The sequence below is a fragment of the Somniosus microcephalus genome, chromosome 1 (genome assembly GCF_052327205.1).
Source record: "Somniosus microcephalus isolate GS21.2 chromosome 1, FLI_Smic_1.0, whole genome shotgun sequence".
Classification (NCBI taxonomy): Eukaryota; Metazoa; Chordata; class Chondrichthyes; order Squaliformes; family Somniosidae; genus Somniosus; species Somniosus microcephalus.
In genome coordinates, this window is record NC_140987.1 from 380,608,381 (window position 1) to 380,629,165 (window position 20,785).

The 20,785-nt window shown below is 46.2% G+C and overlaps 1 protein-coding gene across 2 annotated transcripts in view; it reads right to left on the reverse strand.

The window, feature by feature from the left end:
• LOC147125024 (ADP-ribosylation factor-like protein 13B) overlaps positions 1 to 20,060 on the reverse strand; it is a 63,031-nt gene extending 42,971 nt beyond the window's left edge. For both annotated transcript variants that reach the window (XM_085996173.1, XM_085996170.1), the window contains exons 1-4: positions 19,856 to 20,060; positions 8,621 to 8,757; positions 7,530 to 7,600; positions 4,592 to 4,841 (exon numbers count right to left, since the gene is read on the reverse strand). In XM_085996173.1, the coding sequence (XP_085852299.1) occupies positions 4,592 to 4,841; positions 7,530 to 7,600; positions 8,621 to 8,679 (380 nt within the window). In that variant the 5' untranslated portion in view covers positions 8,680 to 8,757; positions 19,856 to 20,060. The remainder of the gene's footprint in view (positions 1 to 4,591; positions 4,842 to 7,529; positions 7,601 to 8,620; positions 8,758 to 19,855) is intronic.
• Between the last annotated feature and the right edge of the window lie 725 nt (positions 20,061 to 20,785).

Sequence of the window (20,785 nt, forward strand, 5' to 3'; positions counted from 1 at the left end):
CCTTGTCGTGGTGGAGAGGCTTGCATGAACTTATGAACCTGTGAGTGATGCCGTCGGGAGCACAGCTCTTGGCAGGGTCACCCAAGGCGGTAAGGTCAAGGGGGAGGTTCCAGACGAAGTGCGATCCATACCAAGTCCTCAACGGTGGAACAGGCAGATGACGGTGGTAACTCTGAGTCACTTTGGTTCAGGGGCTGCGAGAAGCACCACAACGGCTGTGAAGGCGGAAGAAGGCTGCAGCAGAGAGGGGTCTCCAGTCGTCTCGGTTTTTCCTTGCCACTGGACCCTGGCCCTTTTTCTGTCAAGGATCGTGTGGTGGCTGGCTGTGCACCAACCACCCCACGCTAAAAGATACCACGCACAGGCGTCCTTCAGAGGGATCTACATTTACCTCTACAACACGCCAGCGTAAAGTCCTGTGGCGATCAGTAAGTGGTGATGGGGGCAGGATTGTGAGGTCTGGAAGCTCCTAATCACAAGCTGGCACACTAGGCGGTGGGTGTCTGATTCAGTCGTCGGGCTCCTGGATCGAGGCAGGGGAGCCCCCCGGCAGCTACATCCATGACTGAGCAGCCCTATTTAGGATCCACTCTGCTCATCCTGAACAGGGAGGGGGGCTGGAAAAGGTGCCCCCAAAATAGCCTGCCACAATAACACCCTGTCTGGAATACCGCATCCAGAGGGGTCACCAAAATGCGGTCCTAAAGACAGAAAATTGAACTTCGGAGCATGGAATGTGCGGACACTAGTAGACAGTGCAACAAGTGATCGACCAGAGAGAAGGACGGCCATCGTATGCAGAGAGCTGAAACGATGCAACATTGATATAGCGGCCCTATCTGAAACTTGACTAGCAGAAGAAGGTCAATTGAAGGAGGAGAAGGGGGGTTGCACATTCTACTGGAAAGGGAAGCCAACGGAAAACCTCCGGATCCATGGAGTTGGATTTGCCATCAAAAATGAACTTGTTAGCCAACTCTCCGAATTTCCTGTGGGAATCAATGAACGCCTCATGAAAATGCGTCTAACCATGGATTAGATACAGAGTAAATCTCCCTATACATTGGCCCAGTAATTCGGGTCCCAACACGTGAGTACGCACGGGGTACTCATGCGTGGACCCGATGGAAGTGCCGGTTTCTTGCATGCACAGCGCATGCGTGGGAAAATGGCACTTCCGGTCCCCTGAAAGTAGGGGTTAAGAGGTGAAACGTGTGCGACGTATGAGGCAGCGTGTGCGCGTTGAACTTCCTTTTTTTTGACAGGTTTGCCCGTGCGTGAAGGCCTCCACTTTTTACACATTAAAAAAGCAGATGTAAGGACTTCATTTTAAAAGGTAAGTGGTCAATTAATTAAAATTAGAACAGTTTTTCCACAGGTTTATTATTTTTAAATACTTTACAGTAAGGTAAGTGTATTTTTAGCTCTGATTTTTTATAAAATTATTTTTTTCAAAAATTTAAATTATTATTTTAAATGGTTATTTAATGTTATTTATAGTTGATTTAAATAGTGTGATGTTTAAAAAAAAATTATTTTAAGGTTATGTACTGTTTTGGGCGCCCGGAGTTTTCATGAGTTTCACAGGTCTTATGTCAAACTCATGAATGGACTTTTCCCTCCTCCGATTGGTTGCCCAGTGCTCACGTGATCCCAGCCGACGCATCGCACTAAGTACGCCGCTGGATCACGCAAGTACAGCGCGCCGGGAGCTGGACCGGGCCACAGACAGGAAATCCACGCAGGCCCAGGCCTCAACTGTCGGCGCGCAATGTAAGTGTAGGCCGGGGGCTTGCACCCGCGGGAAGCCCCCGACACGAATTTCTGGGCCATTGTTTCATCAAACAACCACAAATCAGGTAAAGCATAAGTTAGATGCAAAGCAAAGTAAAACTCCCTCTACACTGCCCAAACAATAGGAATACTGACCTCTTGTTTGTTAATCTTAGCTAAAAGTAGACATGGGTATAAAGCAATGTTCCTTCTTTATTCTCATATTTGCTTTTCCACTAAAATTAGTGACCAGTTGAAAGTACACCTCAATCTACTTGAATCCCAACCTCAGTACAGCATCCACGTCTACACCAAAATTGAAAAGGGAAAGGGATGTAACTTGGAATAAATTATTACTATTCCGTATACTTACTACATTTCAACAACTAGAATACTTATGTTTCTATAGTGTTTCTCACATATAGAGAGGCGTCTTAAGGCACTTTACATTGCTAAGCAGAAGGAAAAAGTGAGGAAGAATGAAAACATTTAGTGAGTGGTGGGATAAAGCATGGTTAAAGAGAAGGATTTTTAGTAAGTTTTTGAAGGCAGGGAGAGAGCTGGCAAGATAGAAGGATCTGGGAGAGAGTTCCAGAGGATCAGGGTTTAGTGACTGAAAGAGCAGCCACCAATGTTGGAGCATAGGGAGCAGAGTAACACAATATCAGAGATGTGAAGGGTGCATGTGGAGTTGTATGGATGGAAGAGATCAGTGAGGTGGGGTGGGACAAGGCAATACAATGATCTGAAAGTGAGGACAAGGAACTTGAAGTCAATGTGCTGGGGCACAGAAAGCCAGTGGAGCTTGGAGAAGATAGGGGTGATGGAGGAGGCAGGACTTGGTGCTAATGAGGACTCAGACTGTGATGTTTTGAATGAGTTGCATTTTGTACAGGGTGCAAGCAGGGAGGCTAACTAGGAATACATTAGAGATGATGAAGGCATGAAATGGGGTCTCAGCAGCATTGGGGAAGAGTCAGACCGTGCTAAAAGAAAGCGATCTTGGTGATAGAGTAGACGTGGTGGAGGAAACTTAGCTTTTAGTTGAACAAGATGTCAAGGTTCCACACCAGCTGACGTGCTAGCTGGGAAGGTTGATAGAATCACGGTATATATGTTGATAGGAACCAAACAGAATGACATTGATTTTGCTGGTGTTAGATTAGAGGAAATTTTGGCTCATCCAGGCTTACTGTCAGAAAAGCAGCTGATGAGGAGTGCAGCAATAGCCTTGTGAGTAATGGAGGAGGCAGGGAAGTAGAGCTGGGTGTTTTCTTAATAATGTTACCAAGGTTTATTTAGCATGTAAATGAGGAAGAGGGTGGGACCGAGGATGGAGACTTAGGGAGGTGATTGTGGAGAGAAGTCACTGGAGATGATGTAATGTTATTGATGCAATGGGTATTGGCAGAATTAGGCAATACCATGGATGCAGAGTAGAGGCATTGCAGAAGAATGGAAAGGTCCATGATATTGAAGGCAACTGAGAGGTCAAGGAGTATAAAGAGAAACAGCAAGCTACAATCACAATTGCACAGGATATCATTGGTGGCTTTGATCAGTTCATTCTCAATGCTGTGGGCAAGGCAGGAGTTGAATTGAAGGGTCTTGAATAGGGAGTGTTGGGAAAAGTGAGAGCACAGTTGTTAAGCAACACATTCCAGAACTTTGGAAAGAATGGGAAAATTGGAAATACAGAGACAGGTAAAGAGATCAGGGGGGAAAATTGAGTTGCGCCCCCTTTGGGGCACTAACTTAGCCGGGGCGCTACTTTTAGCGCCCCTGCAGCCGAAATTCATCAGTAGCGCCCCAAGAGGGAAGCGGGGTGCTACTGGAAGTGCCCTGCCTCCCTCTTGGGACGCAGCGAAGGAATATTGTGGCGCTACGTGCCGCAGCGCGATACTGCAGGCTTTCCACCCCTTCGTAAAGGGAGGGGCCTAGCACAGCATGACCTGGGGCCCAGCTGGGCCACCAGGGATCGGAGTGCCAGCAAAAGAGCCCGGCACTCAAGGGAAGTGCCGGGCTCATGGAGCGCAGCCGGCACTCCGTGGGGGGGGAGGGGGGTGCTGCTCAGGAGGCCGGGGACGGCAACGGGGGCAGGTGCTGGCAGGCAGCCTGCAACAAAAATGGCCGCCCGGCACCTCGCCTTTAATTAGCGCCGCCCCGGCCGCAGGTAGGCCCCCGTGACCTCGTCGGACATAGCGTCCAGTGGTAAGTCAGGGGGCAACACCGAAGATACCGCTGAATTTCACGGGAAGCGTTGGCAGTGCCGCGCCCAGGCGCTAGTTGCTTTGCGCCCCATTAGCGCCCTCTTAGGGCACTAACGGAAGGCGCAAAGCAACCAAATTTTTCCGCCCAGGGATTTTTGATGGTAGGGGCTGATAATAGCAGTTCTGAAAGAGGTAGGATCACTGCTAGAGAACAGAGAAGGTTAATCATATCAGTGTGCATGGGGCTGAGGAGAAGCAGGGGACTTAGGAAGGGAGTTTAGTAGTCAGGAGCTTATGTGGAAGGAGAGTCAAAGGAGCAGGCCTTGTGGACAATATAAGTGTGCTGTAAGCTGATGGCGAGATGGAGGAGAAACCAAAATGTATTTGGAGGAGACAGGCCAGAAAAACTGTCCTCCATTTAAACTTTAATGGTATCACACACAAATGATACTGTGGCTTTTCATGTTGATACCGTTTACTTAAGTTAAGTCACATATAAACAAAACAACAGAAGCTTTGCTAAACACTTTGCCATCAACCCTGTGCCCCTTTAATCATCCAACTATATCTACTATCAAATTTACTATCTTACAGTTTTCAGGACTTACACGAGGACAGGCTTCCCAGACATCTTTTGATGCTTTAGTACTTCTGACAGAACAGTTCCAGCTTCCCCCATTCGCTTCACATCCGTAGAGTCAACAATGAAAATAATGCCATGCGCTGCAGGATAATAATTCTTCCAAGTACTTCGGATTTTCTCTCCACCGCCAAGGTCAAATATCGTCACGTTAAACCGATCTACCATGAGATTAGTCCTGGAAAATCCACCATTTGGACGAATGAAGTAAGGAGATTCTGGCGGAAAAAAGAGTAACAATGACACAAAATATTCATCCTTTTGGTGAATTTTTGTTGTTGTGAAGATTCTGGGAATTGGAACACTTTTCCACTTTGTGTCAGGTCAATTATAGCAGGGGTTAGAGATTGGGGGAAATGCTTTTTACATTGCCCCAACAAAGTGCCTTAACCCCAATCACAATAGAAATGGAGTGGAACTGTTCAAGCTTTTCTTCCTCATTGTAATACAAGCAAACTGTATGAAATACAGGCAACAAAGAAGCTTTTAATTTAATGATTGCAGCACAGGGATGATTATAGCCTCAGCTGAAAATAAACAGTGCATATTACTGTAAGATAAAGTCAAGTGACAATGAAATGGGATGTAAGAAATTCTACAATTCTACACTGTTACTACAGAAATTAATGGATTAGCGATAGTAATCTCATTGAGGGGTTCTAATGATGTAATAAACTACAACAGCATTTTAGAACTATCCAAACTGGACAAGGAATGATAGGCTTAAAATCACTCCCATTTATCTGTTTTTCTTAATGTAATATCATCAAGTTAATAGGACAGTTTTATTCACCAATACCAATGGAGATCCACGCTGGGAATTCCCTTGGGGGTTCTCCCGATCCGCCGCTGTAACCTTGGGGGAAGATCGGTGGAAACCCTGTTTATATGGTGTATCTGAGGTTTCCGCTGGTCTTCCATGGAAGTTATGGAGGCCACTTGGGAGAACCCCAAGGAACTTCCCAGCACAGGACATAGGGGGGCTGCAGAAATCAAGCTATGCAGACATCCTATCATTTGGTTCCAGTGCATGTGCCACTTACATAACATACATTGTTATACAGAATGGATTCACTTTTAATGGGTTACAGTAAGATAAAATATAATGAAGTATATTACTTGGAAATATTTCCTCTGTGCACTGTGTGTAGCAAAATCATAAATGCATTATTTATAGACGTGGTAAACAGAAACAACCTACCTGTACACATTTAACGCCTTTATTTTTTGTAATGAATAAAACGTCAGTTTTAGATTAAATCAGAACTACAAGAAGAACGATGGCCTGAATTTTAATACTTTGGTGGGTTGGGAGCGGGGCGGGCAGGGAGGGGGGCACTTGGAAGTGATCGGGAAACTCGGGAGAACGGGTTTCTCGCAGGCCCAGCCGAATTTAATGAAATTGCATTTGAAACCTCTGTTTCCCACCCACAGCTGTCCAGATTGAGAGGCTGGCTGGCTGCGGGCGGATAGGCCTGCGATACTAAACCGCAGAGAGGAGGGAGGGGGATGGGGAGGGGGGGGGTCTGAGGGGGGAGAAGGAGCAGGGGATGGGGGGTGTAATTGGAGGCCTCCTGGGGGGTGGGTTAGGCAGGGACACTGGATCCAGCAGGTAAAGACACTTACCGCCTGGATCCAGCAATCCTCGCCTTCCATTAGCTGGCGGGTTTCATGAGGCCTGCAAAACCCGACCAGCTGCTGTTAAATTTAAAATGGTGGTTAAATTTGAGGCACGGAGCCTCATTATAATATTTAAATAGGCCACCCATTTCGCCTTCATTAAAACAGGAAGTGGGCAGGGGTTGGAGGTGGGTTCCGGTCAGGATTCAGATTTTTAACGCTTTAACATCCCACCCAACCCCAACCCACCTGTGTTTTAGGCCTAAAATTTCCCCTATGTATCAGTATGAACATAGGATAATATCTAGCCCAAAACGTGTAACATCAGCATTTCGTAGAAATGGTCGAAATCTATCTATAATATAGTAAAATCTTACATCTCCATGCATTTCCTGTCAATTTTTTCCATTATAAATTCCTATGTCCACATTTATAATAGGAACTGCCTATGCAAACATGTGACCCTGCAATTATATTCTTCTGCCAGTGGAGGTGCATGGTGCAAACTTATCTGTAATATATGAAAAATCTTACATCTGCACACAATACCTGTCAAAATGTTTCACTATAAATTTCTACATCCATATTCAAAATGGAAAGGGTCTATGTAAACTTATCACACTGCAATTACATGCCCTGCTAGTTGAGGCACTGCTGCTTTTAAAATGAGGACTTAATTATATCTGCACACCCTGGTCCAATTATCCCCTAACCTTTAACCCTACTTTATCTCAAAACTACACTTGGTTTTGACTTCCCATGTGCCAAGCCAAAGGCTATTAACTAGTATTCCAATAAAATTCCTATTATACTCCTGCATCCCTCCCCCCTTACAAATAATCCAGTAAGTAGAAAAATAGATGCTCCATCCTGCTATACTCCAGCATTGCTCCCCTATGTTCCCTGAACCCGAGGGAGCAGTTGGATACTGAACAAGCGCTCAGTAGGAAATCTCCCCGGCAGAGAATCTCCATATCTCAGCTCTCATCTCCAAGAGTTTTATTCATCCATTATTAAATTAGATAGTCCACACGCACCTTACTGCGATATAAAATGCAAGTCCCTAGATTCCTATTCTTGAGAAGTTTATTCATTCAATGCGAGCACATGGGTGGCTCCTAATTTCCTTATAATTCTGCCTTAGAGTTGTCAAATAATTCTTCCTGCCTTCCCATGAATCCAGGTTTCTGACAGTGACACTCTCTCTTTCAAAAGTGACGTAACAGATAAAAAACAACAATTGTGTCTGTGCTCCTGATCGGGTCTTAGGGTAGCAGTTCCTTTACCTTTTTGTATTCCTTTCAATATTGCAGATTTCCCTGCATTGTTCAGTCCTAGGATCAGCAGAGTGACATTCCTGAAGGAGAGATGGAAAAGTGCATAGATATCTGTAACCAATAGATTACTCAAATTGGGCCAAAAATCAGCATCAGAAAATAAATACAATTATGGCTATAATAATGATACTGTACGTGGGTTCCTTGAATGATCGGGCACTGTGCCTAATTAAAGCTGATATTCATCCCAAGATTAGATTTTTCTGCTTGAGAGTATTTGCCCTCCAACAAAGGCACATCTTCTCAGTTGTAGCTATAGGTCCCATGATTCTGTGGCCTGCTTCCAAACTTCTGCCAATGCTCACTTTTGCCTAACTGGCAGGAGCAGCACAATAGCACCTTGCAGCAACATCACCATTTAATTTTCCCTCCTCCTTCCAGGGCCTAGTGCACTTCGAGGGGACTGAGCATGCCTTCCCACTTTGTGGTGCTATCCATTGGCGTATCAACAAGCTGTGTCATTGTGCCACTGCCAATCTGCTCCTTAATCAGATATTAATGAACATACAGTTCAGATCAGCTTCCTGTGATAGAATTGTACAAGCACTGCCTGAAATGATATAACTCATCTTTTTGACAAGGAGATGAATTTGAGTAACACTTAATTTATGCAGAAATCTCCATCCACTGTTGGTTCTGGCTCCTGGTTAGTACAGTGCCAGAGCTCAGGTAACACAGGATGGAAGTCTTCAGGGTACTTGCAAACCAGCACCCACCCCCACCCTCACTCCACCTGCCCCCGATCAACTTCGTCTAGCTCCATGCAGCAAAAGGTGAGCTCAAGTTGCTCATTCTCTGCCATGGTGTCCATTGCAAAATGATTACAAAAAAAATATGAATTGTGTATTTGAGTTAAATTAAGATTAGGGTCATGATACTAAGGAGTGGAAACTTTTCCTATTTTTTCACACCCAGAGTCAAGATCAAACCACTGCTACAGCTATAGACCCAATACAGAATAAAAGTAATAAAAGTATAAATGCGATAACGTTTCTCTTAAGATATTTCCCTTTAGACCAACAAAGCAGAAGAAAACTCACCTTATTGGCTCCTGAACTTTCTGAGCCCAGGTGCAGCAGTTTGTAATTAGACTGAACATGATGTGGAATCAACATGAGATGATGGCTAGCCAGAGCATTTAGGCTGACAAACTGACTGACTGACAGCTTCACATCCACTAGGTTAAGGGACAAAAAAAAGAACACCAGATCAGGATAATGAGCAGAATTAGGATTCAAGCAACACAACATTCTTTCCTCATCTGTTGCCAAATTATTTTTGTTCCTATTCAGTTATCAGATACCATCCTGCTCCCAGATCCTTGGCAATGCCACTCCTGGGTAGGCTACTCGAAGATCTACAGATACATTCCATTTATCAGTGATTGTTCTTCCAATCTGTCTCCTGCGTGTGAAAGATGCTGGCCTTAACTAAGTCGCTGCGAAATTCCAATCGGTAGCGCCCATTGTTTGGGCATCTGCTGCGTACGTGCACACTAGTGGGGCGAATCGCGCCGGACACCATATTGGTGAGTGAATTAGCACGCGCGCAGCTAACATCTGCCGGAAGTATGCAGAGCAGGCAGATCATGATGTCAATTAGCATGCCACATTGATTTGATGCTAGCAGTGCCATTTTGGACCTCAACGCTCCAGCCAACACCATCTCTTAATCTCACACAGCTGAACACGCGTTCAGCAGCAGGAAGGTCCCCCACCAGCGCTGTTTAAAGGGATCATCAATAACTTACAGGTTAGTTGCTGATTGATTTCTTCTGGTTGTTGCTACAATTCTACAAGTGTTTGGTGCTTTCCATAGTTGGTTCAAGTTGCAAAAGTCTACAGGGAGTGGTGTGGCAGGTGCTGAAGGACTTTTTGCTGACTTCAAGGCTTCTGCACAAACCTCCTGCTGTCAGACATGGGTGCACTAGTAGGCATTCCCCTTGGAATACAGCATGACTTGGAGAATGAACAGAGGCAATGCAGAGCAGGACAAGCTGCTGGAAGAGGGAGGAGGAGGAGGGCTCTCAGCAGGAGGCCATATTCGCCTTAGGTGTTCAGGAATCAATTCTCCTACCTGAACCTCAGCGAGGAACAATGTGCGAGACGTCTGTGCTTCAGTAAGGACGTCCTCACTGAAATCTGCCTCCGGCTGCAGCCACAATTGCAACCTCAGAGCAGGGCGAGGACCGCGTGGCCAGTGGCTGTGAAGGTAACCATGGTGATGAACTTTTTTGCATCTGGCTCCTTCCAGGCTGGAGCTGGAGATATTTGCAACACCTCGCAGTTTGCCATCCATGGTTGTATAAGGGAAGTCACTGAGGCTCCCTATTCATAGAGAGCTGACTAAATTTCATTCTCTCTTGGCAGAGACAAGCAGGCGGAGTGAGCACACGGCTTTACTAGGATTGCAGACTTCCCCATGGTGCAGGGTGCCATTGACTGCACACAAATTGCTTTGCCCTATACCAGAACTGAGAGGGATTCCACTCCCTCAACGTCCAGCTGATGTGCAAACATAGGCAGCAAATCATGCAGGTCAATGCCCGGTATCCTGGCAGCAATCATGATGCCTTCATTCTGTGGCAGTTGGCTGTGCCAGCTGCATTTCAGCCACCTCAGCAAACCAAAGGGTGGCTACTGGGTGACATGGGCTATCCACTGATGACATGGCTCATGACTTCTCTGCACAACCCACACACACGTGCGCAGCATGCATTCAATGAAAGACATGCTGCCACACAAAATGTGATAGAGCAGACCATTGGCATGCTGAAACAACTCTTCTGCTGCATGGACCAATCTGGATGAGCCCTGTGGTACTAGGCAGAGCGATGTCAAGATTCGTGGTGGCCTGCTGCATGCTGCACAACCTCACCATCATGAGGGCACAGCCCTTGCCACCAGCTATATGGCGAGCAGCTGAGGAGCAGGCGTATTAGGAGGAGCAGGAGGAGGAGGAAGAGGAAGGGAGTAGGCAACCTAGACAGCCCCTTTCTGCTCGGGCTGTCCGTGAAGAACTCATCCGAGTGCGATAACAGTAACCACAACCACAGTTCCCCATTCACCAACAGTCCCACACTTTACCTTCCCTCTGACACTGACATCACAGCATCTGCTTGGCCACAATGCAAAAATAAAAACCAACACAAAATAAATATTCCAAACCAAATTTATAAATGAAATCATGCCATATTGCACACATAAGTCATTAATCACCCTTGTGCATTCCCTTATTGCCTGTGTTGCCTGTCCTAGTGCTCCTACGCAGTGCTACCCCAATGGCTGCAGCATGACTGGTGGAAGGCTGCTGACTTTCTTTGGAAGAGACTGCAGATGGACTTGGAGGACGACCTCGAGCAGCTCTGGGCCTAGAAGGCCTGGCTGCGCACTGCACCATCTCAGCATAGGCGGCAGCAGTCTTGACGCTGGCTGACAGGAAAGGGCACTGGCAGAGTGGCAGGGGTGATAGGACAAATGCTGTCTTCCTGAGAGAGGACAGCAGGTTCATGCTCCATGGAGCCACTGCCACTCCCCCGGGATGTTGCCTCAGCAATCCTGGTAATCTGTTGGAGGACAGATTGCTGAACTGCTGTGACACCCTGCAAGCTCCTTTGCACAATGTAATCCACAGCCATTATTAAATCCGTGTGTTAATGGAGACACGGAATGCAGGAGTTGGTTTAACAAGTCTTTACTGAATGGAGACAATCGGGAAACTGAAACTACAGAAGGCTGCTAGCGCCTTTTTATACAGGGGTGGTCACTGCCGGTACTGCAGTCTGAGACCAGTTATTCTCTTAAAGGTACACATACACAACAATTCCTCCCCTTTTAGATAAACAGTACATAACATTCATTTACCAACTAAATGATAACTAATTACAATCACAATTATGGTTGCTAGATACATTGGTTGAGGTTAAGCAATTATAAGTTCAGTCTTTGAGGAGGCTTCCTGATTCTGTCTGGATAACGCCTCTTTGGGGTATCAGGTTCTTCTGGCAAGGTTGAGTCGGGACCAATGTCGTTGTTTGGTTCATCTGCTTCCAATATCACCGATTCTGCGGTAGATGCAATTGGTACGTCAGTTTCATCGCCAGGTGTATCCGATTGTGGTGTGGAGTTGACGTTTTCCCGTGACTCTAGAATCTGATCAGCACGGCATCTTACAATGCTCTCTCCAACGTCCACGGTATACATGAGAGGTCCTTGCTGTGTACAAATCGTTCCTGGCTGCCATTTCTCTGTGCGGTAGTCCCGGGCCAAAACTGGTTGACCTATCTTAAAACTCCTGGTCGGTCTTTCATTCATATTCTGAAACTGCCTGTTCTCCACATCTCTTCTGATGTTCAGCTTAACCAAATCCAAGCGGCATCGTAGTCTTCGATTGAAGAACATCATGGCAGGAGTTTGGTTGGTAACCGCATGTGTCGCATTCCGGTAGGCAAACAAGAAGCTGTCCACTTTGTGTTGTAGGGGTATATCTTCATTACACATTGCCTTGATAGCCTTCTTGAATGTTTGAACAAACCTCTCAGCCAATCCATTAGTGGCTGGATGATATGGGGCAGATGTGTAATGCTTAACACCATTGTTCTTTAAGAACCTCCGGAACTCTTCAGACACAAACTGTGGTCCATTGTCAGAGCAAATCTGTTCAGGCAGCCCATTCCTGGCGAATATGGTTCGTAAGACTGTAATAGTTTTTTCTGTGGTGGTTGAGGACATTTTTATTACCTCTGGCCACTTTGAATGTGCATCCACCGCAATTAAAAACATCGAGTCCATGAAGGGACCAGCAAAATCAATGTGCATCCTTTGCCATGGAGATGAGGGCCACTCCCATGGATGTAGAGGGGCTTGTGGTGGGGCGTTTTGGACCTTCTGGCATCCTGTATAGCCCTTGGTCATTTCTTCGATTTCTCTATCGATTCCCGACCACCACACAAACGCTCTAGCTAAGTTTTTCATTTTTACCCCTCCCAGATGGCCCTCATGAAGCTCATTGAGCACTCTATCCTACAATTTGGGTGGAATTACTACTCTGGATCCACACATCAAGGTTCCTCTGCACACTGACAGCTGTTTCCTTCTCGGCGAGAATGCTGGCAGCAGTGGTTCACCATGTGCTGGCCATCCCTTCACCGTTAAATCATAGACCCGGGATAGTGTCAGGTCATTTCGTGTTTCCTTTTCTATGTTTGCATTCGTCACAGGGAGACGTTCGACTATGGTCGAGTGGAATATCTCCATTGGATCCACTGCAAGTGCTTCTTCCACCATCGGCAACGGTAGGCGCAACAATCCATCAGCATTCCCATGCTGTTTAGTTCCTTTGTACTCGATGTCATATTGGTGTGCCCCTAGGAAAAAGCATCACCTCTGTAGCCGTTGTGCTGTCATTATCGGTACGCCCTTCTGAGGGTTGAAAATGGAGACAAGAGGTTGATGATCAGTTATTAGAGTAAATTTTTGACCGTGCAGGTAATGATTGAACTTCTTCACCCCCCACACTCGGCTGATGGCCTCTCTGTCAATCTGGGCATAGTTACGCTCGGCTGAAGTTAACGAGCGTGACGCAAAAGCTATCGGCCTCTCTGAACCATCAAGGAATTTATGTGACAGTACTGCCCCAATGCCGTAGGGAGACGCATCACACGCCAGTCTTATCGGTAGTGATGGGTTGTAGTGAGCCAATACTTCTCTTGAAGTGATTAGGTCCTTACTCTTCTGAAAGGCCCGCTTACATTCATCGCTCCATTTCCATGCTACTCCCGTTCGTAGTAGGGCGTTCAGTGGATGCAGAATTGTGGACAAATTCGGCAAAAACTTATGGTAGTAATTCACCAATCCAAGGAATGACCTCAGTTATGACACATTTTCAGGCGCTGGAGCCTTAACTACCGCTTCAATTTTGTCAGGGGACTTATGCAACCCCTCTTCATCAATCACGTGGCCACAATACGATATCTGTTTCTTAAAAAACTCGCACTTGGGGCGATTGGCTCATAGCCCATGTTCATGTAGTCTAGTGAGCACCTGCTCTAGGTTGGCAAGGTGTTCACTGTCATCTTCACCTGTCACCTGGATGTCATCCAAGTAACACTGAGTCCTCGGAATCCCTTGCAGGACTTGTTCCATCACTCTTTGCCATATCGCCGGAGCTGATGCTACTCCGAATACCAGTCGATTATACTGGTAAAGACCTTTGTGAGTGTTTATCATGAGATACTTCCTAGAGGATTCTTCAACCTCCATCTTCAAATATGCTTGTGCTAGGTCAATTTTTGTAAAACGCTTCCCTCCAGATAGTGAGGCGAAGATATCATCTATCCTTGGAAGAGGATATTGTACTGTGTGAAGGACTGGGTTCACTGTCACCTTGAAGTCCCGACAGATGCGAACCTTCCTTGGCTCCTCAGACTTATTGTTTAACATTTTCTTCATGACAGGAACGATGGGTGTCGCCCACTCGCTCCAGTCTACCTTAGATAACATGCCTGCATTCTCCAGATTCTCCAGCTCTGCCTCGACGGCTGGGCGAATTGCATATGGTACCGGTCTTGCTTTGAAAAACTTGGGAATTGCATTCTCCTCTATTTTTATCGAGGCGGTTACGCCTTTAAGAGTGCCCAGTTCTTGTTGAAATACCTCTTTGGCGTCAGCTAAGATTGTTGACAATCGTCCAGGAGTGACGTCGTCATCCTTTTTACTAGCCACCGTCAGTGCCTGAATGGAGTGCCAGTCTAAACTTATCTTTCTGATCCATTCATGTCCCAATAACGGTGGTCCACCATCTTGCAGAATGTAGAGATACAATTTCCGTATTTTCTTGCCGTTGTATTCGACAGGCACCCTTATTTTTCCTCTGGTGTATACTTTTTGCCCCGTATACGTCCTCAAGACAATGGATATCTCTCTCAAGGGTATGTGTGAGAATAGCTGCTCGTAGTCTCGTCGATTCATGACAGTTAGAGCTGATCCTGTATCCAATTCCATTTTGACTTGGGACCCTACTATCGTGAGGGTGACCCACATGGTTCAGTGATCCTCTATTGCGATTACGTTGTGATGTTTGAGACAGCTTAGTCTCTTGTTCCTGGATTCACTATCGCTCATCTGGTCTTCGGAACTACTGTCCGTCATCTTTTGTACTTTCCTGTACGGTTCCTTAGTAGCCTTTTTATTGTCGTTGGTCTTCTTCTCAGACCTGCAAACTCGTGCAATGAGTCCCATCTTTCCGCATTGCCTGCATATTTTGTCCTTGGACCAGCAGTCCTTCTGGTCATTGTTTGTTCTGCCGCAGCGATAACATTTTGCAAATCCCCGTGTCATTTCGTGGGTGCCGTATTCCTGTGGCTTTTGTTGTATTTCCGCAGCTCCCCTTGCTGCTGCTTCGTACGATACTGCCACGCTGAAAGCCTTATCTAACGTCAGCTCTTTCTCTGAGAGTAACTTCTTCTGGGTTCCTTCACTCAGGAGTCCACAGACAAATTTGTCCCGTAAGGTATCTGCCAGTCCTGCTCCGAACTGGCAGTGCTTTGATAGCTTGCGTAGTTCCGTAAGGTAATCAGCATTGCTCTCATTTTTATGCTGATTTCTCCTATGGAATTTAAATCTTTCTGCTATCAGCAGCGGTGTAGGATTTAGGTGCTCCTGTAGGATAGCAACAATTTCGTTAAAACTCTTCACCTTCGGTTTGGCTGGAGTAATCAGGTCCCGCAATAGGCCGTACGTTCTTGCGCCCATTAAGTTTAGCAATACCGATGCCTTTTTCTCCTCGGCTATTTCGTTTGCCTCGCAATATACCTCGACTCTATCCACATACGTGGTCCAGTCTTCTATTGCATTATCGAAGGCAGTGATATCGCCAGTCTTTGGCATCTTGAAAATCTAAGATGGCGTCTCCCGCGCTTTTCCTTCATCCCCGATGGATCAAAATGGCGCCTCCCGCGCTTTTCCTTCTTCCCCGCCGAGTTAAGATGGTGCCTCCCGTGCTTTCCCGCCGCTGCTGCTGTTGTCAACGCCGCTCTCCGCGGTATTTTTATTTTTAATCGTTCCCGTCGTGGAGCGGACCCTCTGGGACACTTCCCTCCCTCTTCTTAGGTCCGAACGCTGCCCGGCTGCGAAGCACCGGCCGCGCCCTGTGTGCTCCACCCTCTCTCTCTCTCTTTGCTTCCCGACTCGCTGCCCGGCCCCGTTGCAGAGCCAACCGATCGAGCTCTAGCCCGCCGCAGCCCAGGAAGGATCAGTGCACTACCTGCCACCAGCCCGATTGGCTGGGAAACCATAGACTGGAGACCAAGCCTGGCTCTCGACAGTCTCTCCTGCACTTTTCAAGTCGATGATTTGGAGGGCGGTTGCCCACGGTCAACGCCCGTTTCTCGAGTTTCTGTGGATTATTTTTTTATTTTTCTCTCTTCTGGCTTCGACCGTCAATAACGTCGTCTGAGGTGCTGCCGAGTTGGAGGTAAGTTCGTTTCTTACTCGTCGCCAGTATTAAATCCGTGTGTTAATGGAGACACGGAATGCACGAGTTGGTTTAACAAGTCTTTACTGAATGGAGACAATCAGGAACTGAAACTACAGAAGGCTGCTAGCGCCTTTTTATACAGGGGTGGTCACTGCCGGTACTACAGTCTGAGACCAGTTATTCTCTTAAAGGTACACATACACAACAGCCATGATGACAGTAGTCTGAGCTTCCACTGCAGCACTCAGACGTTGGGCGGCTGCTGCTTGTGCTGCAATGGAAGCTGCGACATCGGCCATCAGACGTTGCATCATGGTTGGGTCCACACGTGTACGAATGGAGTTGGCCACCACTTCCATGCTGGAAAGGATGGGCTCCAAGCTCTACGCAAAGCCCTGTGCTAAGTTGGTGCTGGATACCTCCATGCTCCTTGACATTGACCACAGGCTTACCAATGCACCAAGCATTTCATTGTGCATTCCCATCAGTGTTCTTCTGTAGGCTGCCTCACCGAAGTCCTCATTTGAGTCCTCTGTAGTGGAACCTGTTCTGCAACCTTGTCCTCCAGTGAGCTGGCGCCTGCACTACCCTTGTCCCCTGCCCTGGCTGCAGACCACTCATGCCCGGTGTCTCATCACATGCAGATCCTGCCTGTAATCTATCTTTTAAGTTGCACCAAGCATCAGTATCTGAGCTGTTGGCTGCAAGTGTGAAATCAAGTGATGGTGTGTCTTCATTATCATTCTCTTCTTGGTGTTCCTCCATTGCCTGGCCAGGTTGCACCTCTTGAGTATCTGAAAGGAAAATGGCACAAGGGTAAGGTTGTGGTGCGGGGAGAGAAGGGGAAAGTAAGAGCTGTATGCTTACACCATCCGCAGCTTGTAAATCAGAAGAGAGTGTGGGATGAGGGGGAAGTGGGATGTGAGAAAGAGGATTAGGTTTAAAGGTACCGTTATCTATGATGGTTTCAGCTCTGCCGCTGGCCACGGCCTCAATAAATGCCATCCCAATAATGGCCAGCACCGTTTCCTCCATGGGGGTTAGGATATGCAGACGTGCCTGTCCCCTCCGGTTAGCTCCTGCAGCCTCCTGTTGTGTACCACCTTGTCCTGCAAGAGAGAGGGAAGTGTGTCAGTGAGTGTGGTGCAATCTGTTTGGGTGATGTGGCTGTCATGATTGAATAGCTGGGAGTGTGTGCAAGCTGTGAGATGTGGGTATGAGGCTTGCAGCAGTGCTAAGTGTGTGAGGGTGAGGTGAAGCATATGAATGTTAGGTATGCGGCCTGATTGATAGAGATTGTTGGTAGGTTAGTGATGGGGTTGTGGTGATTTGAGCAGTGGCTGAGACTACTGGTGCAGTTGGTAGGATCTGGCATTTGAAGATGCATTCACTGAGCTTGACCACTCGTGTGAGGTCATTGAACTTCTTGCGGCACTGCATCCAGGTCCTCAGGGCTGGACTCCTGGCATTGACCTCCACGGCTATCTGCTCCCACGGCCTTTTAACCGTGTGACTGGTGGGCCTCCTTCCCCCCTGTGGACACAGGACATCTCTCCTCCTTTCTACCTTCTCCACCAAGACCTCCAGTGCAGTGTCCAAAAACCTTGGAGCCTACTCTCTCCCCTGTTGTGCCATTTCTCACTCTTTCCCAGGTCAGAATTTCTTCAATCATAACTTCCAACACCTGCTCCAGCCATAATGTCGCTCCCCTTTAAGAGGTGCAAGCTAGCTTTAATCATTGCAAGCTAGCTTTAAGAGGTGCTAGCCTCTCACGATATTGGCCTCCTGCTGATGCACCAGCCAATGAACAGCGAGTTAGCGATGTCTGGACACAGAGATCATTTAAATGAGCAGGCAGCATGAAGTTGGCGCGCTGCCTGCATTGCAATCAACGGGCGCGGGTTAATCGCGCATCGAGATCCCCACACCCGTTTTCGGGGGCTATCCAATTTAGCCTCCAGTGTCTCTTAGAACAGTACTAATCAGATTGCTAATTCATCCTGTGGAGAATGGTGCTTTTAAATTTCCATGGCACAGCATGCTGGGAGCTCCAATGAAACTGTGCCACTGTGCTGACACCTAATAAATACCATTGAAACTTTTCAAGACATATTGCGAGAGCAAAGCATCCCTTAAAGATTTCTGGGCTCAAAGGTCAGCACTCTTATGTTCCTCAGTGCAAATGCCATTATGCACCAAATAAAAAAATTCCAGACATTCAGTGAGTTACAACTCAGTAAAAAAAATTACCCAAGAGGTATATGGAATAGCAAGCTTTCTCCACTCCTATTGTAAAAGTCATTAGGTACCAGGGGGAGGCAGGCATGAGAAGGTCAAAGCATGAGTTAAATACAGAGTAAACCTTCTGCTCCTCTGCCAATAATGTACCTCAATTACCAAGCTTAGAAAAGCTCCCTCAATGCATCAGCACACAACTATTCTATGAACACTCTGAAACCAATGCAAAACTGTGCTCCGATCGATGTATTTCTATACACAGTAAGAGTTGGAAATTAAAAGTTACTTATTGATGAGTCGAATGGTCCCTTACTATTGGAGTGAGCTTTTGTGTCTGTCTAGAGCAGTTGATGGTAAAATGTTACCCCTCACCAAGGGCGTTTAGTCAGAGTTTCCCTCACCTTTTAAAGATAAATAATGCATTGGGAAAATCTCTTTCTGTGGCAGCCAGAAAGTATTGTTACATCGTTTTTTTCTTTTTGCTCTGTGTTCAAGAAGAATATTGGCACAGTCTCTCCTTCACTGACTCCTGCCATCTCTATAGCACTGACTCATAAACCAGAGAGGAGATGAAGCTGATTCAGTATGGCAGTAAAAACAAGAAATGAAACTGTGTTCATATCATCACTCTCACCTCTCTGCCCTCTATCCCTCCATTCCGCCTTACAGTTGAAAAAAGTAGCACTTTCTCACATCTCTCAGTAACATCTCAAAGTGCTTCACATACTTTATTCATTGCTGTTAGTGGGATGATGCCCTACACGAAACGCTGCCACGTTTTCCAAAAGCAACAGGTGTTGCACATTAAAGTAATTAATTGTATGTGAACACAAGAAATAGGAGCAGGAGTAGGCCATACGGCCCCTCGAGCTTGGTCCGCTGAACTTCTACATCAACTCCACTTTCCTGCCCTATGCTCATATCCCTTGATTCCCTTAGTGCCCAAAAATCAAGACTGAGATTGAACAATTTTTGGAGTCGATGCAGAAGTTCAGCCAGGATCTTATTGAATGGCGGAGCAGGCTTGAGGGGCCGTATGGCCTACTCCTGCTCCTATTTTCTATGTTCACATGCAATTAATTATTTTAATGTGCAATACCTGTTGCTTTTGGTAAATGTGGCAGCCTTTCGTGTAGGGCATCATCCCACTAACAGCAGTGAAATACCGACCAGTTTTTGGTACTGTTGCTTTCCCATTAGAGTAACAATTGTTGAAGTAAAAACAAGTGTGATAAATAGAGCATTCTTTTGGGGGGGAGGGAGGAGAGGAAAGTATAATAAATGAGTTACCCAGCATCCTTGCAGTGAAATCATTTGGGACGCGCTCCGCACTGAATTATCTGGTAAGTCACTTGTGGAATTAATTATCCTATTACACCCCTCCCCCATAGAATAGCCTTTATTCAACCACATCCAGGATAAAGAATAAACACAATTAAAATCCTGGAGTATTTTATCGAACAATTGGAAATTCAGTTGTATACATTGAAGCAGTCAAAGCTGTAGCTTATTTTCAAACTCAGTGAATGTACAGTTCTAGCTTTACAATTAAATTAACTCACCTCCTGTATAAACTGCTCCTGTAGTCAAAGCAGGGTCATCACCGGTGCTCAATTTAAACACAGCAACAACTGATCAACTTAAACATCGGAATACTCAAAGAGATTCTTTCATTATTTGGGACCCTTGGGAATATTGCAGGAGTAATCCCATTGTCTGTCAGTCCTGAAATTGTTCACTGTCTCAATCATTTCCTGCTATGCTGACTGTAATCCGGATTTATATAATTCCCATGTTAATCCCATTGAGGGAGGGCAAGGAGGAAACTGTACAAAGACGGGCATGCACCCTGGGACCTGTAGTTCTTTTCTCTGAGTCTTTCATTCTTTCCTCTCTCTGTCGCTGAATTATACAAAACGTTTCACATTGGTTGTTGACTGCATTAAAACTAGTTGCTAATGGGGAAGAATCACCCACATGGCTATATCTTAACTGTTTAGTGGCATTAGGTGGCAAGAGTTTACTCTAGAAAGATTTTGCTGTGTTACTGTTGGGGAAGTGCCTGGTCGTCAGGTTAGATTACATCACTTGCCAATAGGTTGTCACTATTGTCAAGTCCAAAGCTAAAGGGTGTGGGGGGGGGGGGTGGCGGGGGAGGATGGTAGTGGCAGGAGCTGGAATCCCAGCTTGTATTCTAATGTTGTTCTGAGCTACTTATGGCAATTCATGGAAACACCTTCAGCAACAGCACTTCCACACTATAGCAATGGGGAAAAAACAGACTTCTAATTTAAAACCTGGCCTGTTTATGTGCTGTTTTTGTTAGGGAATGGATGTTCTTAACTTATAAATGTATAAGTTATTCCACAAGATAATAGGGTTCAAAGGCATTTATTGGCTTTCATAGGAATACAATAACTATTATTACCAATAACTACACATAAACAATGATAACTATTATTAATAATAATTACACATATACTTAGAGTCAC